This window comes from Rhinoraja longicauda, chromosome 2 (genome assembly GCF_053455715.1).
Source record: "Rhinoraja longicauda isolate Sanriku21f chromosome 2, sRhiLon1.1, whole genome shotgun sequence".
NCBI classification, from domain to species: domain Eukaryota; kingdom Metazoa; phylum Chordata; class Chondrichthyes; order Rajiformes; family Arhynchobatidae; genus Rhinoraja; species Rhinoraja longicauda.
In genome coordinates, this window is record NC_135954.1 from 7,564,544 (window position 1) to 7,581,148 (window position 16,605).

Genomic DNA, 16,605 nt, shown 5'->3' on the forward strand with positions numbered 1-16,605 from the left:
ATGTTGAGGTGTGTGATTTTGTGACCAGAATGCATTCAATGGCTATTTAGTAGTATTAGCGTTTAATAGAATTGATAGGGGAGTTTAGTTTAGAGATACAGCACGGAAACATACCCTTCGGGACACCGAGTCCGCACCGACCAGTTATCCCCGCACATTAACACTATCCTACGCACACTAGGGCCGATTTAACTGAAGCCAATTAACCTCCAAACCTGTATGTCTTTGGAGCGTGGGAGGAAACCGGAGATCCCGGAGAAAACCCAGGGATCACAGGGGGAATGTCAAACTCTGTACAGACAGCACCTGTGGTCAGGCGCTGTAAGGCAGCAACTCTACATGGGGGGGGAGGGAAAGATAGCCAAAACTTTACAGAACAATTCAAGATCGATCTTAGTGAGTCTGCTCTTTAAATAAACTAGAATTTAAGTGGAAAATTGCTCAATGTGCAATTAAATTGCAACGAGCAAATTTAAAATTATAAACTACTGAAAAGACTAGCCAGTTACAGTTCATGATGCATCGAATATTTAGTCTGCATAGAATATGAAAGTGGGCGGCAAAGTGGCGCAGCGGTAGAGTTGCTGCCTCACAGCGCCAGAGACCCGTGTTTGATCCAGACTACGGGTGCTGTCTGTACGGAGTCTGTACGTTCTCCCCGTGAGTTTTCTCCGAGATCTTCGGTTTTCCCCCACTCCAAAGACGCACAGGTTTGTAGGTCAATGGGCTTGGTATAAGTGTAAATTTCCCTCATGTGTGAAGGGTAGTGTTAATGTTTGGGGATCGCTGGTCGGCGCGGACTCGATGGGCCGAAGGGCCTGTTCCCGCGCTGCATCTATAAACTAAAGTAAGTGATACAAATCAATTCGTTTTGAGAAATAACTTAGGACTAATTGTTGAACGATGAACTATGTTTTTTTTTTTTAATCATTTGTGAAATGAACTACAAAATTATGATAGTGAAAAGCAGACAACAAGGCATCCTAATCCTAAATTCTTCATGAACATTGGAACAATGGACTAGGCAACGTCAAAAAATAATCCAAGATGGCGCCCAACCCAGCCGACTATTTGCGTGCTAGCCACAGAAGCAGATCTACAATCACACATTACAATGGCTCCACCCTTCGCACTGTAAATGGCTCGATTGCGATCTCGTATTGTCTTTCTGCTGACTGGACAGCACGCAATAAAAAGCTTTTCATTCTGCCTCGGGAGCACGTGACACTAAACTAAACTGAAAGGGGCAATACAGGCAAGGGTAGAATCAACTTTGCTGCAGGTTTGACCGAGTACGCTCCACTGCTCACCCTCCTTTTCATGTTTCAAACCAACTTTAAGAAACTGCAAAGGCAGGAACTTTGTAAATTGGGCAGAGCTAAAGTCACAGTGTTATAGACATTAACTACATCCTCCAACATAGACAGCAAAGCTCATCATGAACTTGTGCTTAATACCAATATATCCCTTCCTGCCTTAATGCAAGTTTACATTTTCTTTTGCAAACCGCACTGCATCCATGTAAAGTGGCTGTAAATAAACGCAACAACATTTTTGGCTTTCAGCAGGATTTCGAGTTAAACATTTGCATTTAGATTCATCTTGATCTCGAGCTTCCAGCCGTAAGGAATCGTGACCAGTGTGGCACAAGAAGGCATCCCCTGAAGCAAATTGCCGTTAACTCTCTGATTGTCTTCCAGTAGAGATGACTCCCTCCCTGTATTTGTACCCGATGACCAAGGTAGACACTCATGTCAGAACTAAAGATAGACACAAAATGCTGGAGTAACTCAGCGGGATAGGCAGCATCTCTGGAGAGAAGGAATGGGTGGGTGACGTCTCGGGTCGAGACCTTTCTTCAGACTGGAGAACGGAGCAGGGTCTCGACCTGAAACGTCACACCCATTCCTTCTAGTTACTCCAGCATTGTGTGTCCATCTTCGGTGTACAACTTCACCAATGGAGCTTTGACAAAATTACACAGTAATCTACAGTATCACTGTCAAAGTCTTGGCAGACAGTAATAATCCGTAGACACAAAATGCTGGAGTAACTCAGCGGGACAGGCAGCATATCTGGACCGAAGGAATGGGTGACGTTTCGTGTCAAGACCCTTCTTCGGAAAAGTCACCCATTCCTTCCCTCCAGAGAGGCTGCCTGTCCCGCTGAGTTACTCCAACGTTTTGTGCCTTACCTTCGGTGTAAACCAGCATCGGCAGTTCCCTCCCACGCGCGCCATAACTAACGTCGATTCGACATTCTGCTTGTGCCCCCAAAATCAAATCTGAGCCCGTGCTTTACTTTCTTCAGTTCCGACATGTTGAATCCCAGAAGCACAAAAGGTTTGCACTTCATGGCTTTCAAGCACGACCTCTGTTGTGTGTCAAAGATGAGGGCCACGTCATTCTTCCACAGCCACAGGGCTGAAGATAACCCCTCGATCTCCTGATTGCTCGGGTAAGGTTGCTTGTGAAAGTAGTCGAGGAGGAACAGCCTTCGCTCCTCGTAGGGGCGCTGGTCGATTCCCGTCGGGACGAGTGCCATCGCAGTAGACGGGTCCGGTGAGGGCAGGGAGTGTGAAGCATTCGCCGTGTTATTCGCTGCTAAAGGGGAGACTTCGTAATTGGTGGCGGCTACATCGGTCTTTAATCGTTTCAAAGCCGGCGACGCCAAATTTCTCCCGGCGCCATTTGAATCCAGTTCCACCCCTAGTTTGCCTCTTTGTGAATACACGCGCTTTGGAAGCACAGTGTCCGTTGGAAAAGTACCATCTTGCAGTTTATTAAGGCCCCTGCAGCGTAATAGATGGAGAGTGATTGTCGAGGCCGCCATGTGGACTGTGTACACACCGAGACAGTGAATGCACTTAAACGACGGGATGTTCAGTTGTGGATGAACAATCGCTGCCACATGATGCCTCTCCAGCAAATGCTTTTCATATATCAAACTGTGAAAGTGTTCTCCACAGAATGGACAATCCGAGTTTGATGGCCCCAGGGTTACAGGCTGTGCAATGATTTCTCCCTCCTCTGCCTTGTGCCTGCACACCTCAATTACTAAAGGCGCGTGAGGAGAGGACATTTTGTTTGGAATGAGGGTCAGGTGGATGTCGTTGGGACCCATTTCATCTTCTGGCAACGTGACAGACAGGTTAAAGCTGCCCCCGTTGATTTGGTGGGAAGACGAGAATCTGTCTTTGCCGTTTTCCACCGCCTCGAACCTCAGGCCGGCGTGCAAGGCCTTGGTGTGCGTGGAGAACTTGGCCATGTCATGGAACGTCAGCGAGCAGAACAAGCAGGTCAGGCCGTGCATGAGCAGATGGGAAATCAGGAGGTTCTCGTGCACGTAACTGCGGCAGACGAGACACTTGCATTCGTGGGCGCGCACCCTCTGCAGGTAGGTGACAAAGGCTACGAGCTTCTCGGGCTCGTTGGACCTGTGCATGGTGGCCACGTGATTATCGTAAGCGCTGAGCGGCAACAGCGAGCTGCAGGTGGAGCAGCTCTTCCACTGTTGGGTTCTGACGGTGGGCGCTGACATTTCCAGAGCGGCCGCGGACATAGATGGCGCCGCTTCCTGCTCCACGATAACCGAGGGTTCAGTGCGTGTTTGCTGGGCGACGGACGCCACTTTGTTCGTCCGGCCGGTATTAAGTGGCACTTGCGTGGCGGAGAGCATGCCCGGCTTGTTGCTGGTCGCAGTGGAAGCAACAGGCAAGGAGAACTGAACTGGAGTTAGGGTATAGGCAGGTAAGCCGTTTAAGTCTTTCCTGGTCTGAAATAGATGCAGTGAATTGGCCGATAGGCCGTTCCCTGGAATACCGGGCCTCAGCGCCCGGTCAATGGTCAATCCCTGCGGCATCAGGAATGGACCCAGCGCTCTGATGGCAAGGTTACTCTGGCCCATGTGGAAGGTAGCAGGCACCAGGCTAACCTGCCCTGGCTTTGGGAGGCCGCCAGAGCCCGTCACAGCCACGGTCACTGGAATCAGACTGCTCGGCAGAGGGAAAGCGTTCAACGCCGGGGTCACCGAGCCCAAAGACACCGGACTGAAATTCAGCGGCTGCTGTGCCAGCGCCGGCACCGGTACCGTGACGGGAGACAGCACGCTGGAGATCACCGGCAGAGACGGCGTGGTGCTCACCGTTGAGGCGGCCTGCTTGGCGCACGTGAGCACCGGGCCTTTCAGATTGCTGTTGCGAGCCGACCCGGTGGGCTGAGCGCTGGAGAGCATTTGACCAGCTAGCCCGATGTTACACGGTGATGGGGCGGAGGCCTTGCTTGTCTGGGGCACGGGAGCGAGGTGGGGCTTGGATTTCAGCTCCGTTATATGTCCGACCACTGCCTTGACTGACCCGTCCACTTCTTTGTGCTTGCCCAGAATGTGATAGATCAAGGCATCGTAGGTGATCATTTTCATTTGGCATCCTTTACAAAAATACTTGTGCACCTGGTCCACGGCCTGACCGATGTAACTGTTGACGAAGCTGCCAAAATGGGACAGAAAGACATGTTTCTTTATGCCGTACGCCGACACCTCTTTGTAGGAGCATACCCTGCAAAAGTAAACTGGCTGGACCAGATTGGGCATTTTGCCCTGGTACATCTTGAGTTGCGCCTGCCTCCCGACTTGGTCGGCATGGTCGTGGTTGGCAGCTCTCCAGTTATCCAGATGGAATATTTTGCTGTGCTTCTTCATGAGCTTGGGGTGGGCGGTAAACGTGCAGTTCGGGCAGCCAACCAACCTTTCCAGATCCATCTCGTCTTCATGCAACCAGCGCATGTGACTCTTATAAGCGGCAATAAACTTTGTAGAGAAGTCACAGAGGCTGCAGCAAAATGGTTTCGATCGGTAGGGGTGGACCTGCAACCAAAATAAAATGCACGAGAATAGTTTCACCTGGAGCACATTTCGTGAGCTTCTTCCCATCAGCCATCAGGCTATTAAACACTATAGCCTATGGTGCGAGTTTGTCAGTACTGGGCCCGTACTCGCTGGAGTTTAGAAGGATGAGGGGGGCCTCATTGAAACGTGCCGATTAGTGAAAGGCCTGGATAGAGTGGTTGTGGAGAGAATGTTTCCACTGGTGGAAGAGTCTAGGAGCAGAGATCACAGCCTCAGAATTAAAGGACGTTCCTTTAGGAAGGAGATGAAGAGGAATTTCTTTAGGCAGAGGATGGTGAATCTGTGGAATTCATTGCCAGAAGGCTGTGGATATTTTTAAGGCAGAGATAGATAGATTCTTGATTAGTACGGGTGTCAGGGGCTATGGGGAGAAGGCAGGAGAATGGGGTTGAGAGGGAAAGATAGATCAGCCATGATTGAATGGCAGAGATGGGCCTAATTCATCTATCACTTATGACTTCAAATAAGCTCTGTACTACATAGACTCTCAGTTATTATTGCACTATTAACGTTTGTTTTATATATATATATATATATATATATATATATATAAACATAGCACAAAAAGTAAGGAAATTTGTATTTGGTAGATTATTTCTTTGTTGTAACAATGCTTCTTGGCAATAAATCTTATACCGTTGGAAAGCCTGTTTATTTCCCTTTTAAATGGTGCCACATTTGTAAGGAACATGCATTTGTGGGATGAGCAGCAGAGCTGAGTATATGGGTTGCGCCCATGAAAAATTTGCCAAATCTGCTCTGCCAATGCCAAACAGCTTATTCTGCCATTGACTCTTGTTCGGTGTTGTTTGGTGGATTGGATGATTGAAGTCTGAAGAAACAAGGCATATTGGCAATTTAACAATTTATTCATTTAATAAACAGGAGCCACAGTAGCGTGTGGAAGAACCATACACAGCCATAACAGCCTGGCACCTCCTCCTCATGCTGGTCACCAGCCTGGTCACACACTGTTGTGGGATGGCATCCCATTCTTGTCAGCACCTGGGGGTACCAGAAGCTCAAAACAAGAGTCAATAGCAACAGCAGAATAAGCTGTTTGGCATTGGCAGAGAAGATTTGGCAAATTTTTCATGGGCGCAACCCATATACTCAGCTCTGCTGCTCATCCCACAAATGCATGTTCCTTACAAATGTGGCACCATTTAAAAGGGAAATAAACAGGCTTTCCAACGGTATAAGATTTATTGCCAAGAAGCATTGTTACAACAAAGAAATAATCTACCAAACACAAATTTCCTTACTTTTTGTGCTATGTTTATATGTATACACATACACACACACGCATACTGAACTTTTTTTCACATTTATTATTTGTCTAATTGTTTCTTAAACATTATGGTAATCCCTGCCTCAAATACCTCCTCCGGAGGCTCGTTCCATACACCCACCACCCTATGTGCAAAAAAGTCATCCCTCAGATTTCTATCAAATCTTTCCACCCTCACCTTACCTTAAAACCTCTGGCTCTTGATACTGTCCGGGCAAGAGACTGTGTGCGTCTCCCCAATCTATTCCCCTCATGCCTTTATACACCTCTGTAAGACGTGTGTGAAGTGAAGCATTTTGGGAGGTCAAATTGACGAGGAATGGGTTTAGAGGGGGTCAGGACAGGCTTAGAATAGAACAGGTTTAGATGGAGATCGGCCAAACACAGGCATGCGGGGCTAATGTAGTTGGTTTGCATGGGCAAGTTGGGCCAAAAGGCCTGTTTCCATGCTGTATGGCCTTCATAACAAGAGGAATTGAGTATAGGAGCAAAGCGGTCCTTCTGCAGTTGTGCACGGCCCTAGTGAGACCGCACCTGGAGTACTGTGTGCAGTTTTGGTCTCCAAATTTGAGGAAGGATATTCTTGCTATTGAGGGCGTGCAGCGTAGGTTTACTGGGTTAATTCCCGGAATGGCGGAACTGTCATATGTTGAAGGACTGGAGCGACTAGGCTTGTATACACTGGAATTTAGAGGATGAGAGGGGATCTTATCGAAACGTATAAGATTATTAAGGGGTTGGACACGTTAGAGGCAGGAAACATGTTCCCAATGTTGGGGGAGTCCAGAACCAGGGGCCACAGTTTAAGAATAAGGGGTAGGCCATTTAGAATGGAGATGAGTAAAAACTTTTTCAGTCAGAGAGTTGTGAATCTGTGGAATTCTCTGCCTCAGAAGGCAGTGGAGGCCAATTCTCTGAATGCATTCAAGAGAGAGCTAGATAGAGCTCTTAAGGATAGCGGAGTCAGGGGGTATGGGGAGAAGGCAGGAACGGGGTACTTAATGTGAATGATCAGCCATGATCACATTGAATGGCGGTGCTGGCTCGAAGGGCCGAATGGCCTCTTCCTGCACCTATTGTCTATTATCACGCAATGAATCGGGGCGGCACAGTGGCGCAGCGGTAGAGTTGCTGCCTTACAGCGTCAGAGACCCGAGTTCGATCTGTACGGACTTTGTACGTTCTCCCTGTGTCCGCATAGGTTTTCTACGAGATCTTCGGTTTCCTCCCAAGCTCCAAAGACATACAGTTTTGTAGGTTAATTGGCTTGGTATCAATGTAAATTGTCCCAAGAGTGCGTAGGATAGTGTTAATGCGCGGGAATCGCTGGTCGGTACGGACTCCTTGGGCCGAAGGGTCTGTTTTCGTGCTGTATCTCTAAAGTAAAACTAAGAATACTCGACCACACGTCTCACATTCATTTCTCGGTACGTGAATTATTCAGTCATTTTGAGCAGCTTTCTACCCCACGGAATTTAGTTTAGTTTAGTTTAGCAATACAGTGCGAAAACAGGCACTTCAGCCCACCGAGTCCGCACTGACCAGTGATCCCTGCACAATGACACTACCCAACACACACGAGGGACAATTGACACATACACCAAGCCAATTAACCTGCATACCTGTACGTCTTTGGAGTGCGGGAGGAAACCGAAGATCTCGGAGAAAACCCAAGCAGGTCACGGGGAGAGCGTACAAACTCCGTACAGACAGCACCCGTAGTCGGGACTGAACCCGGGTCTCTGGCGCTGCAAGCGCTGTAATGCGGCAACTCTACCGCTGCGCCACCGCTCCACCGTAATTGGCTTGGTATAAATGTAAATTGTCCCTCAGTGTGTGTAGGATAGTGTTAATGTGCAGGGATCGCTGGTCGGCGCGGACTCGGTTCCCGCGCTGTATCTCAAAACTAAAACTAAAAATACTCTACCACTGGACTCCCATTTCTCTGCACAGGAATTATTCGTAAATAGTACGTTTGAGAAGCTTTCTACGCCATGGAGTTTTTAAAGAGTTATTAAGAGCTATTTTCACACAGGTTTAAGCTGCAGAAAGATAAAAAATTTAAAAGATTGCACATCCTCCAATTAGTCTGTCAGAAGTACTATTTACAAATGCATCAGCCAAGAGAAATTACTTTGGTGACTGACTATTTACAAAGTTTCTTAACCTTTCAAAGTAGCTCACAACTTGTACTATAATGTAGCACAAAGTAGCTATGTACAATGTGCACAATGTGCACAATGTAGCACAAAGTGCTTTAATCCACAAAGTGCACAAATTGGATGTGGAGAAGATATTTCCACTTGTGGGAGAGTCTAGGACTAGAGGACCACAGCCTCAGAATAAAAGGACGTTCTTTTGGAATGAGATGAGGAGGAATTTCTTTAGTCAGAGGGTCGTGAATCCGTGGAATTCTTTGCCACAGACGGCTGTGAAGGCCAAGTCAGTGGCAGAGATAGATAGATTCTTGATTAGTAAGGGTGTCAGGGGTTATGGGGAAAAGGCAGGAGAATGGGGTTAGGAGAGAGAGAGCTAGATCAGCCATGATTCAATGGCGGAGTACACTTGATGGGCCGAATGGCCTTATTCTGCTCCTATCTCTTATAATTTATGACTAATCCAGCACCCTCTGCATGCATAAATGTAATTTTAAGCGTCAAGTTACCTCAGACTTTTTCTTTGGGCGCCACGTTGAAAGGTCAGACCATGTAGTGTTTTTGATGTATATATCCCCTGGATGATAACTTTTTAATTCCTGAAAGCAGAAAAACATTTTTACTATAATAATACGGCAGTACTCTTTATACACAGAAGGCAGGTTAGCAATCAGAAGTTATGGACATTATGAAGAGAACTACAATATACCGAACAGTTGAGGCTACAAAATGTTGCTGACTCAGCAGGCAGCATCTATGGAGCAACAAAGGACTGCACATGCTGGTCTGTACCAAGGATGGACACAAAGTTCTGGAGTAACTCAGGCAGCATCTCTGGAGAAAAAGGAAAGGTGACATTTCAGGTCGACACCCTTCTTCACACAGCTTTAAATAAAAATAAAAGGCCAGGTGGATTTCACAATCACAATAATACTTTATTAGCCAAGTGTGTTCTGCAACATACGAGGAACTTCATTTGCCATACAGTCATAACAATAAAAAGCAACAGGACACACACAATACATTTTAACATGAACATCCACCACAGTGGCTCCTCCACATTCCTCACTGTGATGGAAGGCGAAAAAAAGTTCAATCTCTCCCTTCTTTGTTCTCCCGCGGTCGGGGGCCTCTAACCTTCCGTTGACGGGACGATCTTGACTCCCGTAGCCGGCGGAGGGCCTTCCTTGTCGGGGCGATCAAGCTCCTGCATCGCGGAGGGAGGGGGGGGGTGAATCTCAGCTCCCTCGCGCCTGCGATCTACCCCGGGTCAATTTCAAACGCATCAAGTGGATTCAAAACTTTTCCTACTTTCACACGCACCCATATAAATTGTTATTGAGAAAGAAACTTTTAATCTACTGTATACGAGCAATCTCGCAGCTGCACGACCTTGCTGTAACTGTTTTAATGCACAAGCTAACACTATCAGCCAAGGGAGTAAGTCTACTTCCTATCACTCCTAGAGGGACAAACACATTCCATTCCCAATGATAACATTTCTGCCACAAGCATCCATCTTACTGCTTTCTACTGAAAATAAGCATTCATTTTATATTAGCTAAGACAACAACAAAAGAAACCATCTTCAGTCATCTACAACAAAATATCAATATCTCTAATTAACTATATCAGCTAATAGCATAGATTCTCATTCCCTCCTTTTATCATTCTATAACTATCAAAGCTTAAAACAATAAATCACATTAAACACCTCAAGAGTAAAACAATGCCTTCATATTCCCTCACGTGGATAGAAAACAAACTACGTACAACCAAACTTCTAAATATAATCAAATCTAAACCTTGTTTATTTCTACAGAAAGGAAACTACATCAATACTAGGCAGAATCCCCCTCGTTCTCACCTTCCAGCCCATCAGCCAGCGTATCTGTAAGGGCTCACATTACGAACGCAGCAATGTGGGGTTTATTGCAGGAGTGTAAAAGCTCCAGCTCGGATTATTCCTGGGGCATCCTGTTGTCAGCATGGAAGCGCGGTTTATGGCTGATCGTATCCTCTGATATCAGCAACTGGCCTCAAAGCTTTGAAGTGTTAAGAAGAACATCTTGCCACATGGACTGCCCTTTGTTCCCAAGAAAGAAGAGGTCACGATGGACACAACGAACACGGAGGTCCCGAAAGACACATAAAGATTTATAGGGCATTGTAAACATTGTATAGGGCAATGCAACATCTCTAAGTTTGCGGATGACACGAAGCTGGGTGGCAGTGTTAGCTGCGAGGAGGATGCTAGGAGGCTGCAGTGACTTGGATAGATTAGGAGAGTGGGCAAATGCATGGCAATATAATGTGGATAAATGTGAGGTTATCCACTTTGGCGGCAAGAACAGGAAAGCAGAGTATTACCTGAATGGTGGCCAATTAGGAAAAGGGGAGATGCAACGTGACCTGGGTGTCATGGTAAACCAGTCATTGAAAGCAAGCGTGCAGGTGCAGCAGGCAGTGAAGAAAGCGAATGGTATGTTAGCATTCATAGCAAGAGGATTTGAGTATAGGAGCAGGGAGGTTCTGCTGCAGTTGTACAGGGCCTTGGTGAGACCGCACCTGGAGTATTGTGTACAGTTTTGGTCTCCTAATCTGAGGAAAGACATTCTAGCCTTAGAGGGAGTACAGAGAAGGTTCACCAGATTGATCCCTGGGATGGCAGGACTTTCATGTGAAGAAAGACTGGATAGACTAGGCTTATACTCGCTGGAATTTAGAAGACTGAGGGGGGATCTTATAGAAACATATAAAATTCTTAAGGGGTTGGAGAGGCTAGATGTGGGAAGATTGTTCCCGATGTTGGGGAAGTCCAGAACCAGGGGTCACAGCTTAAGGATAAGGGGGAAGTCTTTTAGGACCGAGATGAGAAAACATTTCTTCACACAGAGAGTGGTGAGTCTGTGGAATTCTCTGCCACAGAAGGTAGTTGAGGCCAGTTCATTGGCTATATTTAAGAGGGAGTTAGATGTGGCCCTTGTGGCTAAAAGGATCAGGGGTTATGGAGAGAAGGCAGGTACAGGTTACTGAGCTGGATGATCAGCCATAATCATATTGAATGGCAGTGCAGGCTCGAAGGGCCGAATGGCCTACTCCTGCACCTATTTTCTATGTTTCTATGTTCCTAAACTTACCATATAAGGCAGTGATGGAAAAATATTGGTACATGTATTTAGGGTATAAAAGGTGTGTAAATGTAAGCTTTCGGAGAGAGAGACTACACTAGCTTCCTGAGCGTTTCTACCTGGGTGAGTAGAATAAAGAGGTTAAATGATTTTGGTTGTCTGACTATTCTGTTAATAGGGCACGAACTACAACATATCCAACAAATCATCCTCCAACATTTCCGTCACCTACAACGGGACCCCACTACTGGCCACATCTTTCCAACCCCTCCCCTTTCTGCGTTCCGCAGAGACCGTTCCCTCCGTAACTCCCTGGTCCACTCATCCCTTCCCACCCAAACCACCCCATCCCCGGGCACTTTTCCCTGCAACCGCAGGAGATGCAACACCTGTCCCTTTACCTCCCCCCTCAACTCCATCCAAGGACCCAAACAGTCTTTCCAGGTGAGACAGAGGTTCACCTGCACGTCCTCCAACCTCATCTGTTGTATCCGCTGCTCTAGATGTCAACTTCTTTACATCGGCGAAACCAAACGCAGGCTCGACGATGGTTTCGCTCAACACCTTCGCTCAGTCCACCTTAACCAACCTGATCTCCCGGTGGCTGAGCACTTCAACTCCCCCTCCCACTCTGACCTTTCTGTCATGGGCCTCCTCCAGTGCCATAGTGAGGCCCACCGGAGGAACAGCACCTCATATTTCGCTTGGGCAGCTTGCAGCTCAGCGGTATGATCATTGACTTCTTCAACTTTAGATAGTTCCTCTGTCGGGGCTAGTCGAACCTCGTGCAGATTTTGGAGCTTCAGACCGGTCTCAACCCAAGACTGCGAGCTCCTTGATGTTAGGTCCGCGGGCAGTGTTGGAGCGTCGATCCCAGGCAAGGAACCGGCTCAGATGTTAAGTCCATGCCCCCGCGGGGGCTCAAAGTCGGTCTCAAGCAAGGCTTCCAGCTCCACGATGTTAGGCCGCAGAGCGACCGGAGATACGATCCGGAAAACAATCGCATCTCCGGCAAGGTAAGAGATTGAAAAAAAGTTTCCCCCCCCCCCCACATAAAACAAACCAAATAACTTTAACACAAACCTTTTAAAACACACTAAAAATAACAAAAAGAGTTCGCAAAGGACAGACAGAGGTGGGGCAGCCATCATGTGGCGCCCCCTGGTGGGGGCAGGGTGGACGTGAGTGGTGAAGTTAATAAAGTGCATGGGTTCTGCACAAGTGCAGGAGTTAGCCTGATGCAGTCGCCAATGTAGCAGAGAAAGACTAGGAGGATAGGGCCGGTGTATGGCTGGAACAAGGACTGTTCAGTGTAACCAAAAGTCTGAAGAAGGATCCCCACCTGAAATGTCACCTATCTTTTTACTCCAGAGATTCTGCCTGACGTGCTGAGTTACTCCAGCACTTTGTGTCCCTTTCTGCAAACCTGCATCTGCAGTTCCTGTGTTTCTTCATCAAACTGATAGCCTGGTTAAGACAACTCAAAAAGGTTCTCTGAACGGTACAAGTTAACAAGCGGCGTGCCAAGATGCCAATTCACAAATTCATTGGAAAATTAGCATTCTGTGGCACTGAATCAGTACATGGGTTCAAGAGACCAAGAACCATAGTTGTAGCTGTAGCTTAGCACATTTTAAACCAGAGATGGACAGATTCTTGATTAGTACAGGTGTCAGGGGGTTATGGGGAGAAGGCAGGAGAATGGGGTTGGGAGGGAGTGATAGGTCAGCCATGATTGAATGGCTGAGTAGACTTGATGGGTCGGATGGACTAATTCCGCTCCTGCATCCTGACCAATCCCTTAAGAATTCTATATGTTTCTGTAGATCCCCTAATATCGTATTGTAAATATTTGAATAAATCTGTTTTTGGTTGCAGCCCCTGGGGACAGTGCTCTCTTCAGGCCACCGCCATTGCTCAGTCACCTTAGGGCTCACCTCCTTCCCTCTAACCTGTTCCTGCTTCCTGCCACCCGTTGCCTTTCCACTATCCCGCTTGACCATTGCCTTCTCCCCCTCCTCCCATCGCTCGGTCCACTCGGCCTCTCATTCCGCCAACCCACTCTCCCCCAGGACACAGTGGCACAGCGGTAGAGTTGCTGCCTTACAGCGCCAAGGACCCAGGTTCAATCCTGACTACGGGCGTTGTAATTTGAGGAAGGATATTCTTGCTATTGAGGGCGTGCAGCGTAGGTTTACTACGATAATTCCCGGAATGGCGGGACTGTCGTATGTTGAAAGACTGGAGCGACTAGGCTTGTATACACTGGAATTTAGAAGGATGAGAGGGAATCGTATCGAAACGTATAAGATTATTAAGGGATTGGACACATTAGAGGCAGGAAACATGTTCCCAATGTTGGGGGAGTCCAGAACAAGGGGCCACAGTTTAAGAATAAGGGGTAGGCCATTTAGAACTGAGATGAGGAAAAACATTTTTCAGTCAGAGGGTTGTGAATCTGTGGAATTCTCTGCCTCAGAAGGCAGTGGAGGCCAATTCTCTGAATGCATTCAAGAGAGAGCTAGACAGAGTTCTTAAGGATAGCGGAGTCAGGGGGTATGGGGAGAAGGCAGGAACGGGGTACTGATTGGGAATGATCAGTCATGATCACATTGAATGGCGGTGCTGGCTCGAAGGGCTGAATGGCCTCCTCCTGCACCTATTGTCTACTGTTGTCAAACTACGGGAGTTTGCACGTTCTCCCCGTGACCTGCGTGGGGTTTCTCCGGTTTCCTCCAACTTTCCAAAGACGCGCAGGTTGTCGGGTTAATTGGCTTCTGTAAAAATGGTCTCTAATGTGTCCGTTAGAACTAGTGTGCGGGTGACCGCTAGTTGGCGAGGACTCAGTGGGCCGAAGGGCCTGTTTCACTGTTTCGCAGTATCTCTAAAAAAATTAAACTACAAAAACTACACGACATACCTCCAACAGTTCTTTACAGCATTGTAGGCCAATATCAGACAAGAATGGGGTTGGGAGGGAGTGATAGGTCAGCCATGATTGAATGGCTGAGTAGACTTGATGGGTCGGATGGACTAATTCCGCTCCTATCATTTATGACCTTGTAACATTTTACCAACTTGGGAAAAACATATTTTAGTGCAAAGTCAATACAGTAAACCCTTTTTTTACTGACCCCAGTTATAATGGATGATAGACACAAAATGCTGGAGTAACTCAGCGGGACAGGCAGCACCTCTGGAGAGAAGGAATGGGTGACGTTTCGGGTCGAGACCCTACATCAGAATGATGTCAGGGATGTGTGCGGTACAGAAGATAAAAAGTAGTCGGAGACAGTAAGACTGGTCGGAGAACTGGGAAGGGGGAGGGCATGGAGAGAGAGGGGGAAAGCAAGGGCTATTTGAAGTTAGAGAAGTCAATGTTCATACCGCTGGGTTGCAAGCTACCCAAGCGAAATATGAGGTGCCGTTCCTCCAATTTGTGCTGGGCCTCACTCTGACAATGGAGGAGGCCTAGGACAGAAAGGTCTGTGTGGGAAAGGATTTCAGACATTGCGGACTGACTTTTTGACCCATCCTTGGATCCCATCGTCTCCCCGACGTCCGGTGCTATCCCCGGCACCAGCGAGCCCTCCTTCAACCACCACACGGTCCGATGACTCTGCTGTTGTTGCGGTTCATGGTGAAGGGGAAAAGATTTAATAGGAATCTGGGGGTAACCTTTTCCACACAAAGGGTGGTGGGTGTGTGGAGCAAGCTGCCGGAGGAGGTCGGTTGGACTCGGTGGGCCAACGGGCCTGTTTCAACGCTGAATCAATAAAAAAATTAAATAAAAAATAAAACTACAAAAACTACACTACATACCTCCAACAGTTCTTTGCAGCATTGTAGGCCAATATCAGACAAGATACGCTTCACATTTTTCCTGGATTTTCTGAGAATTTCCAACTTGGTTACAGGAGGCTGATACATTTTTTTTTACTGTATCTGAATAAACAAAGATAAGAAAAGCAATGATTGCATGAATAGGTTAAGAACCACCTGCATTTTCTATGTAGGAACCCAATTCCAGCGTTTTGCTGATGACAAATATTTTCACATGCACTAGCGACAAGCATGGGTGTACAATACAAGTTCATATGGTAATCATATACGGTGACCCAATCATCCCCAGGATGTATAAGAAACACACGCCACGAGTTCTTACATTGTCAACAACACTCTTAACCAGGATGAACATATAATCATACAACTATGGGTGGCCACGGTGGCGCAGCGGTAGAGTTGCTGCCTTACAGCGCCGGAGACCCGGGTTCAATCCCGACTATGGGTGCTGTCTATACGGAATTTGTACGTTCTCCCCGTAACCGCTTGGGGTTTCTCCGAGATCTTCGGTTTCCTCCCACACTCCAGACATATAGGTATGTAGGTTAATTGGCTTGGTGTGTGTGTAAATTGTCCCTAGTGTGTGTAGGATAGTGTTAATGTGCAGGGATCGTTGTTCGGCGCGGACTCGGTGGGCCGAAGGGCCTGTTTCCGCGCTGTATCTCTAAACTAAACTATCAAATAATCCCACCACCCTCCGTGAAACATCCCTCAACCTCGCTTATTTTCATATTGGTTTTGTTCTGAGATCTTTCTTTAGTTTACTTTGGAGATACAACGCGGAAACAGGCCCTTCAGCCCGCACCGACCAGCCATCCCCACACGTTAACACTACCCAACGCACTCTGGGGCCAATTTACACACCCACCAAGCCAATTAACCTACAAACCTATACGCCTTTGGAGTGCGGGAGGAAACCGAAGATGTCGGAGAAAACCCAGGCGGACTCAGGGAGAACGTACAAACTCCACACAGACAGCACCCGTAGTCGGGGAAGAATCTGGGTCTTTGGTGCTGCAAGTGCTGTAAGGCAGCAACTCAACCGCTGCTCCACCCACTATGTGTGACTACTTCACGATTCTGTTCTCATTCAGACTGATTTTTAGCTGAGAGATACAGTGCGGAAACAGGCCCTTCGGCCCACCAAGTCTATGCCGACCTGCGATCCTCGCATACTAACGCTGTACTACGCACACTGGGAACAATTTACAATTTTACCAGGCCAATTAGCCGACAAACATGTACGTCTTCGGAGTGTAGGAGGAAACCGGAGAAAACC

At 47.4% G+C, this 16,605-nt stretch overlaps 1 protein-coding gene across 2 annotated transcripts in view; it reads right to left on the minus strand.

Moving 5' to 3' along the window:
• Nucleotides 1-622: 622 nt before the first annotated feature.
• adnp2a (ADNP homeobox 2a) overlaps nucleotides 623-16,605 on the minus strand; it is a 29,597-nt gene continuing 13,614 nt past the window's right edge. For both annotated transcript variants that reach the window (XM_078414671.1, XM_078414678.1), the window contains exons 2-4: nucleotides 15,306-15,428; nucleotides 8,862-8,951; nucleotides 623-4,863 (exon numbers count right to left, since the gene is read on the minus strand). In XM_078414671.1, coding sequence (XP_078270797.1) covers nucleotides 2,242-4,863; nucleotides 8,862-8,951; nucleotides 15,306-15,413 — 2,820 coding nt within the window. In that variant the 5' untranslated portion in view covers nucleotides 15,414-15,428 and the 3' untranslated portion in view covers nucleotides 623-2,241. The remainder of the gene's footprint in view (nucleotides 4,864-8,861; nucleotides 8,952-15,305; nucleotides 15,429-16,605) is intronic.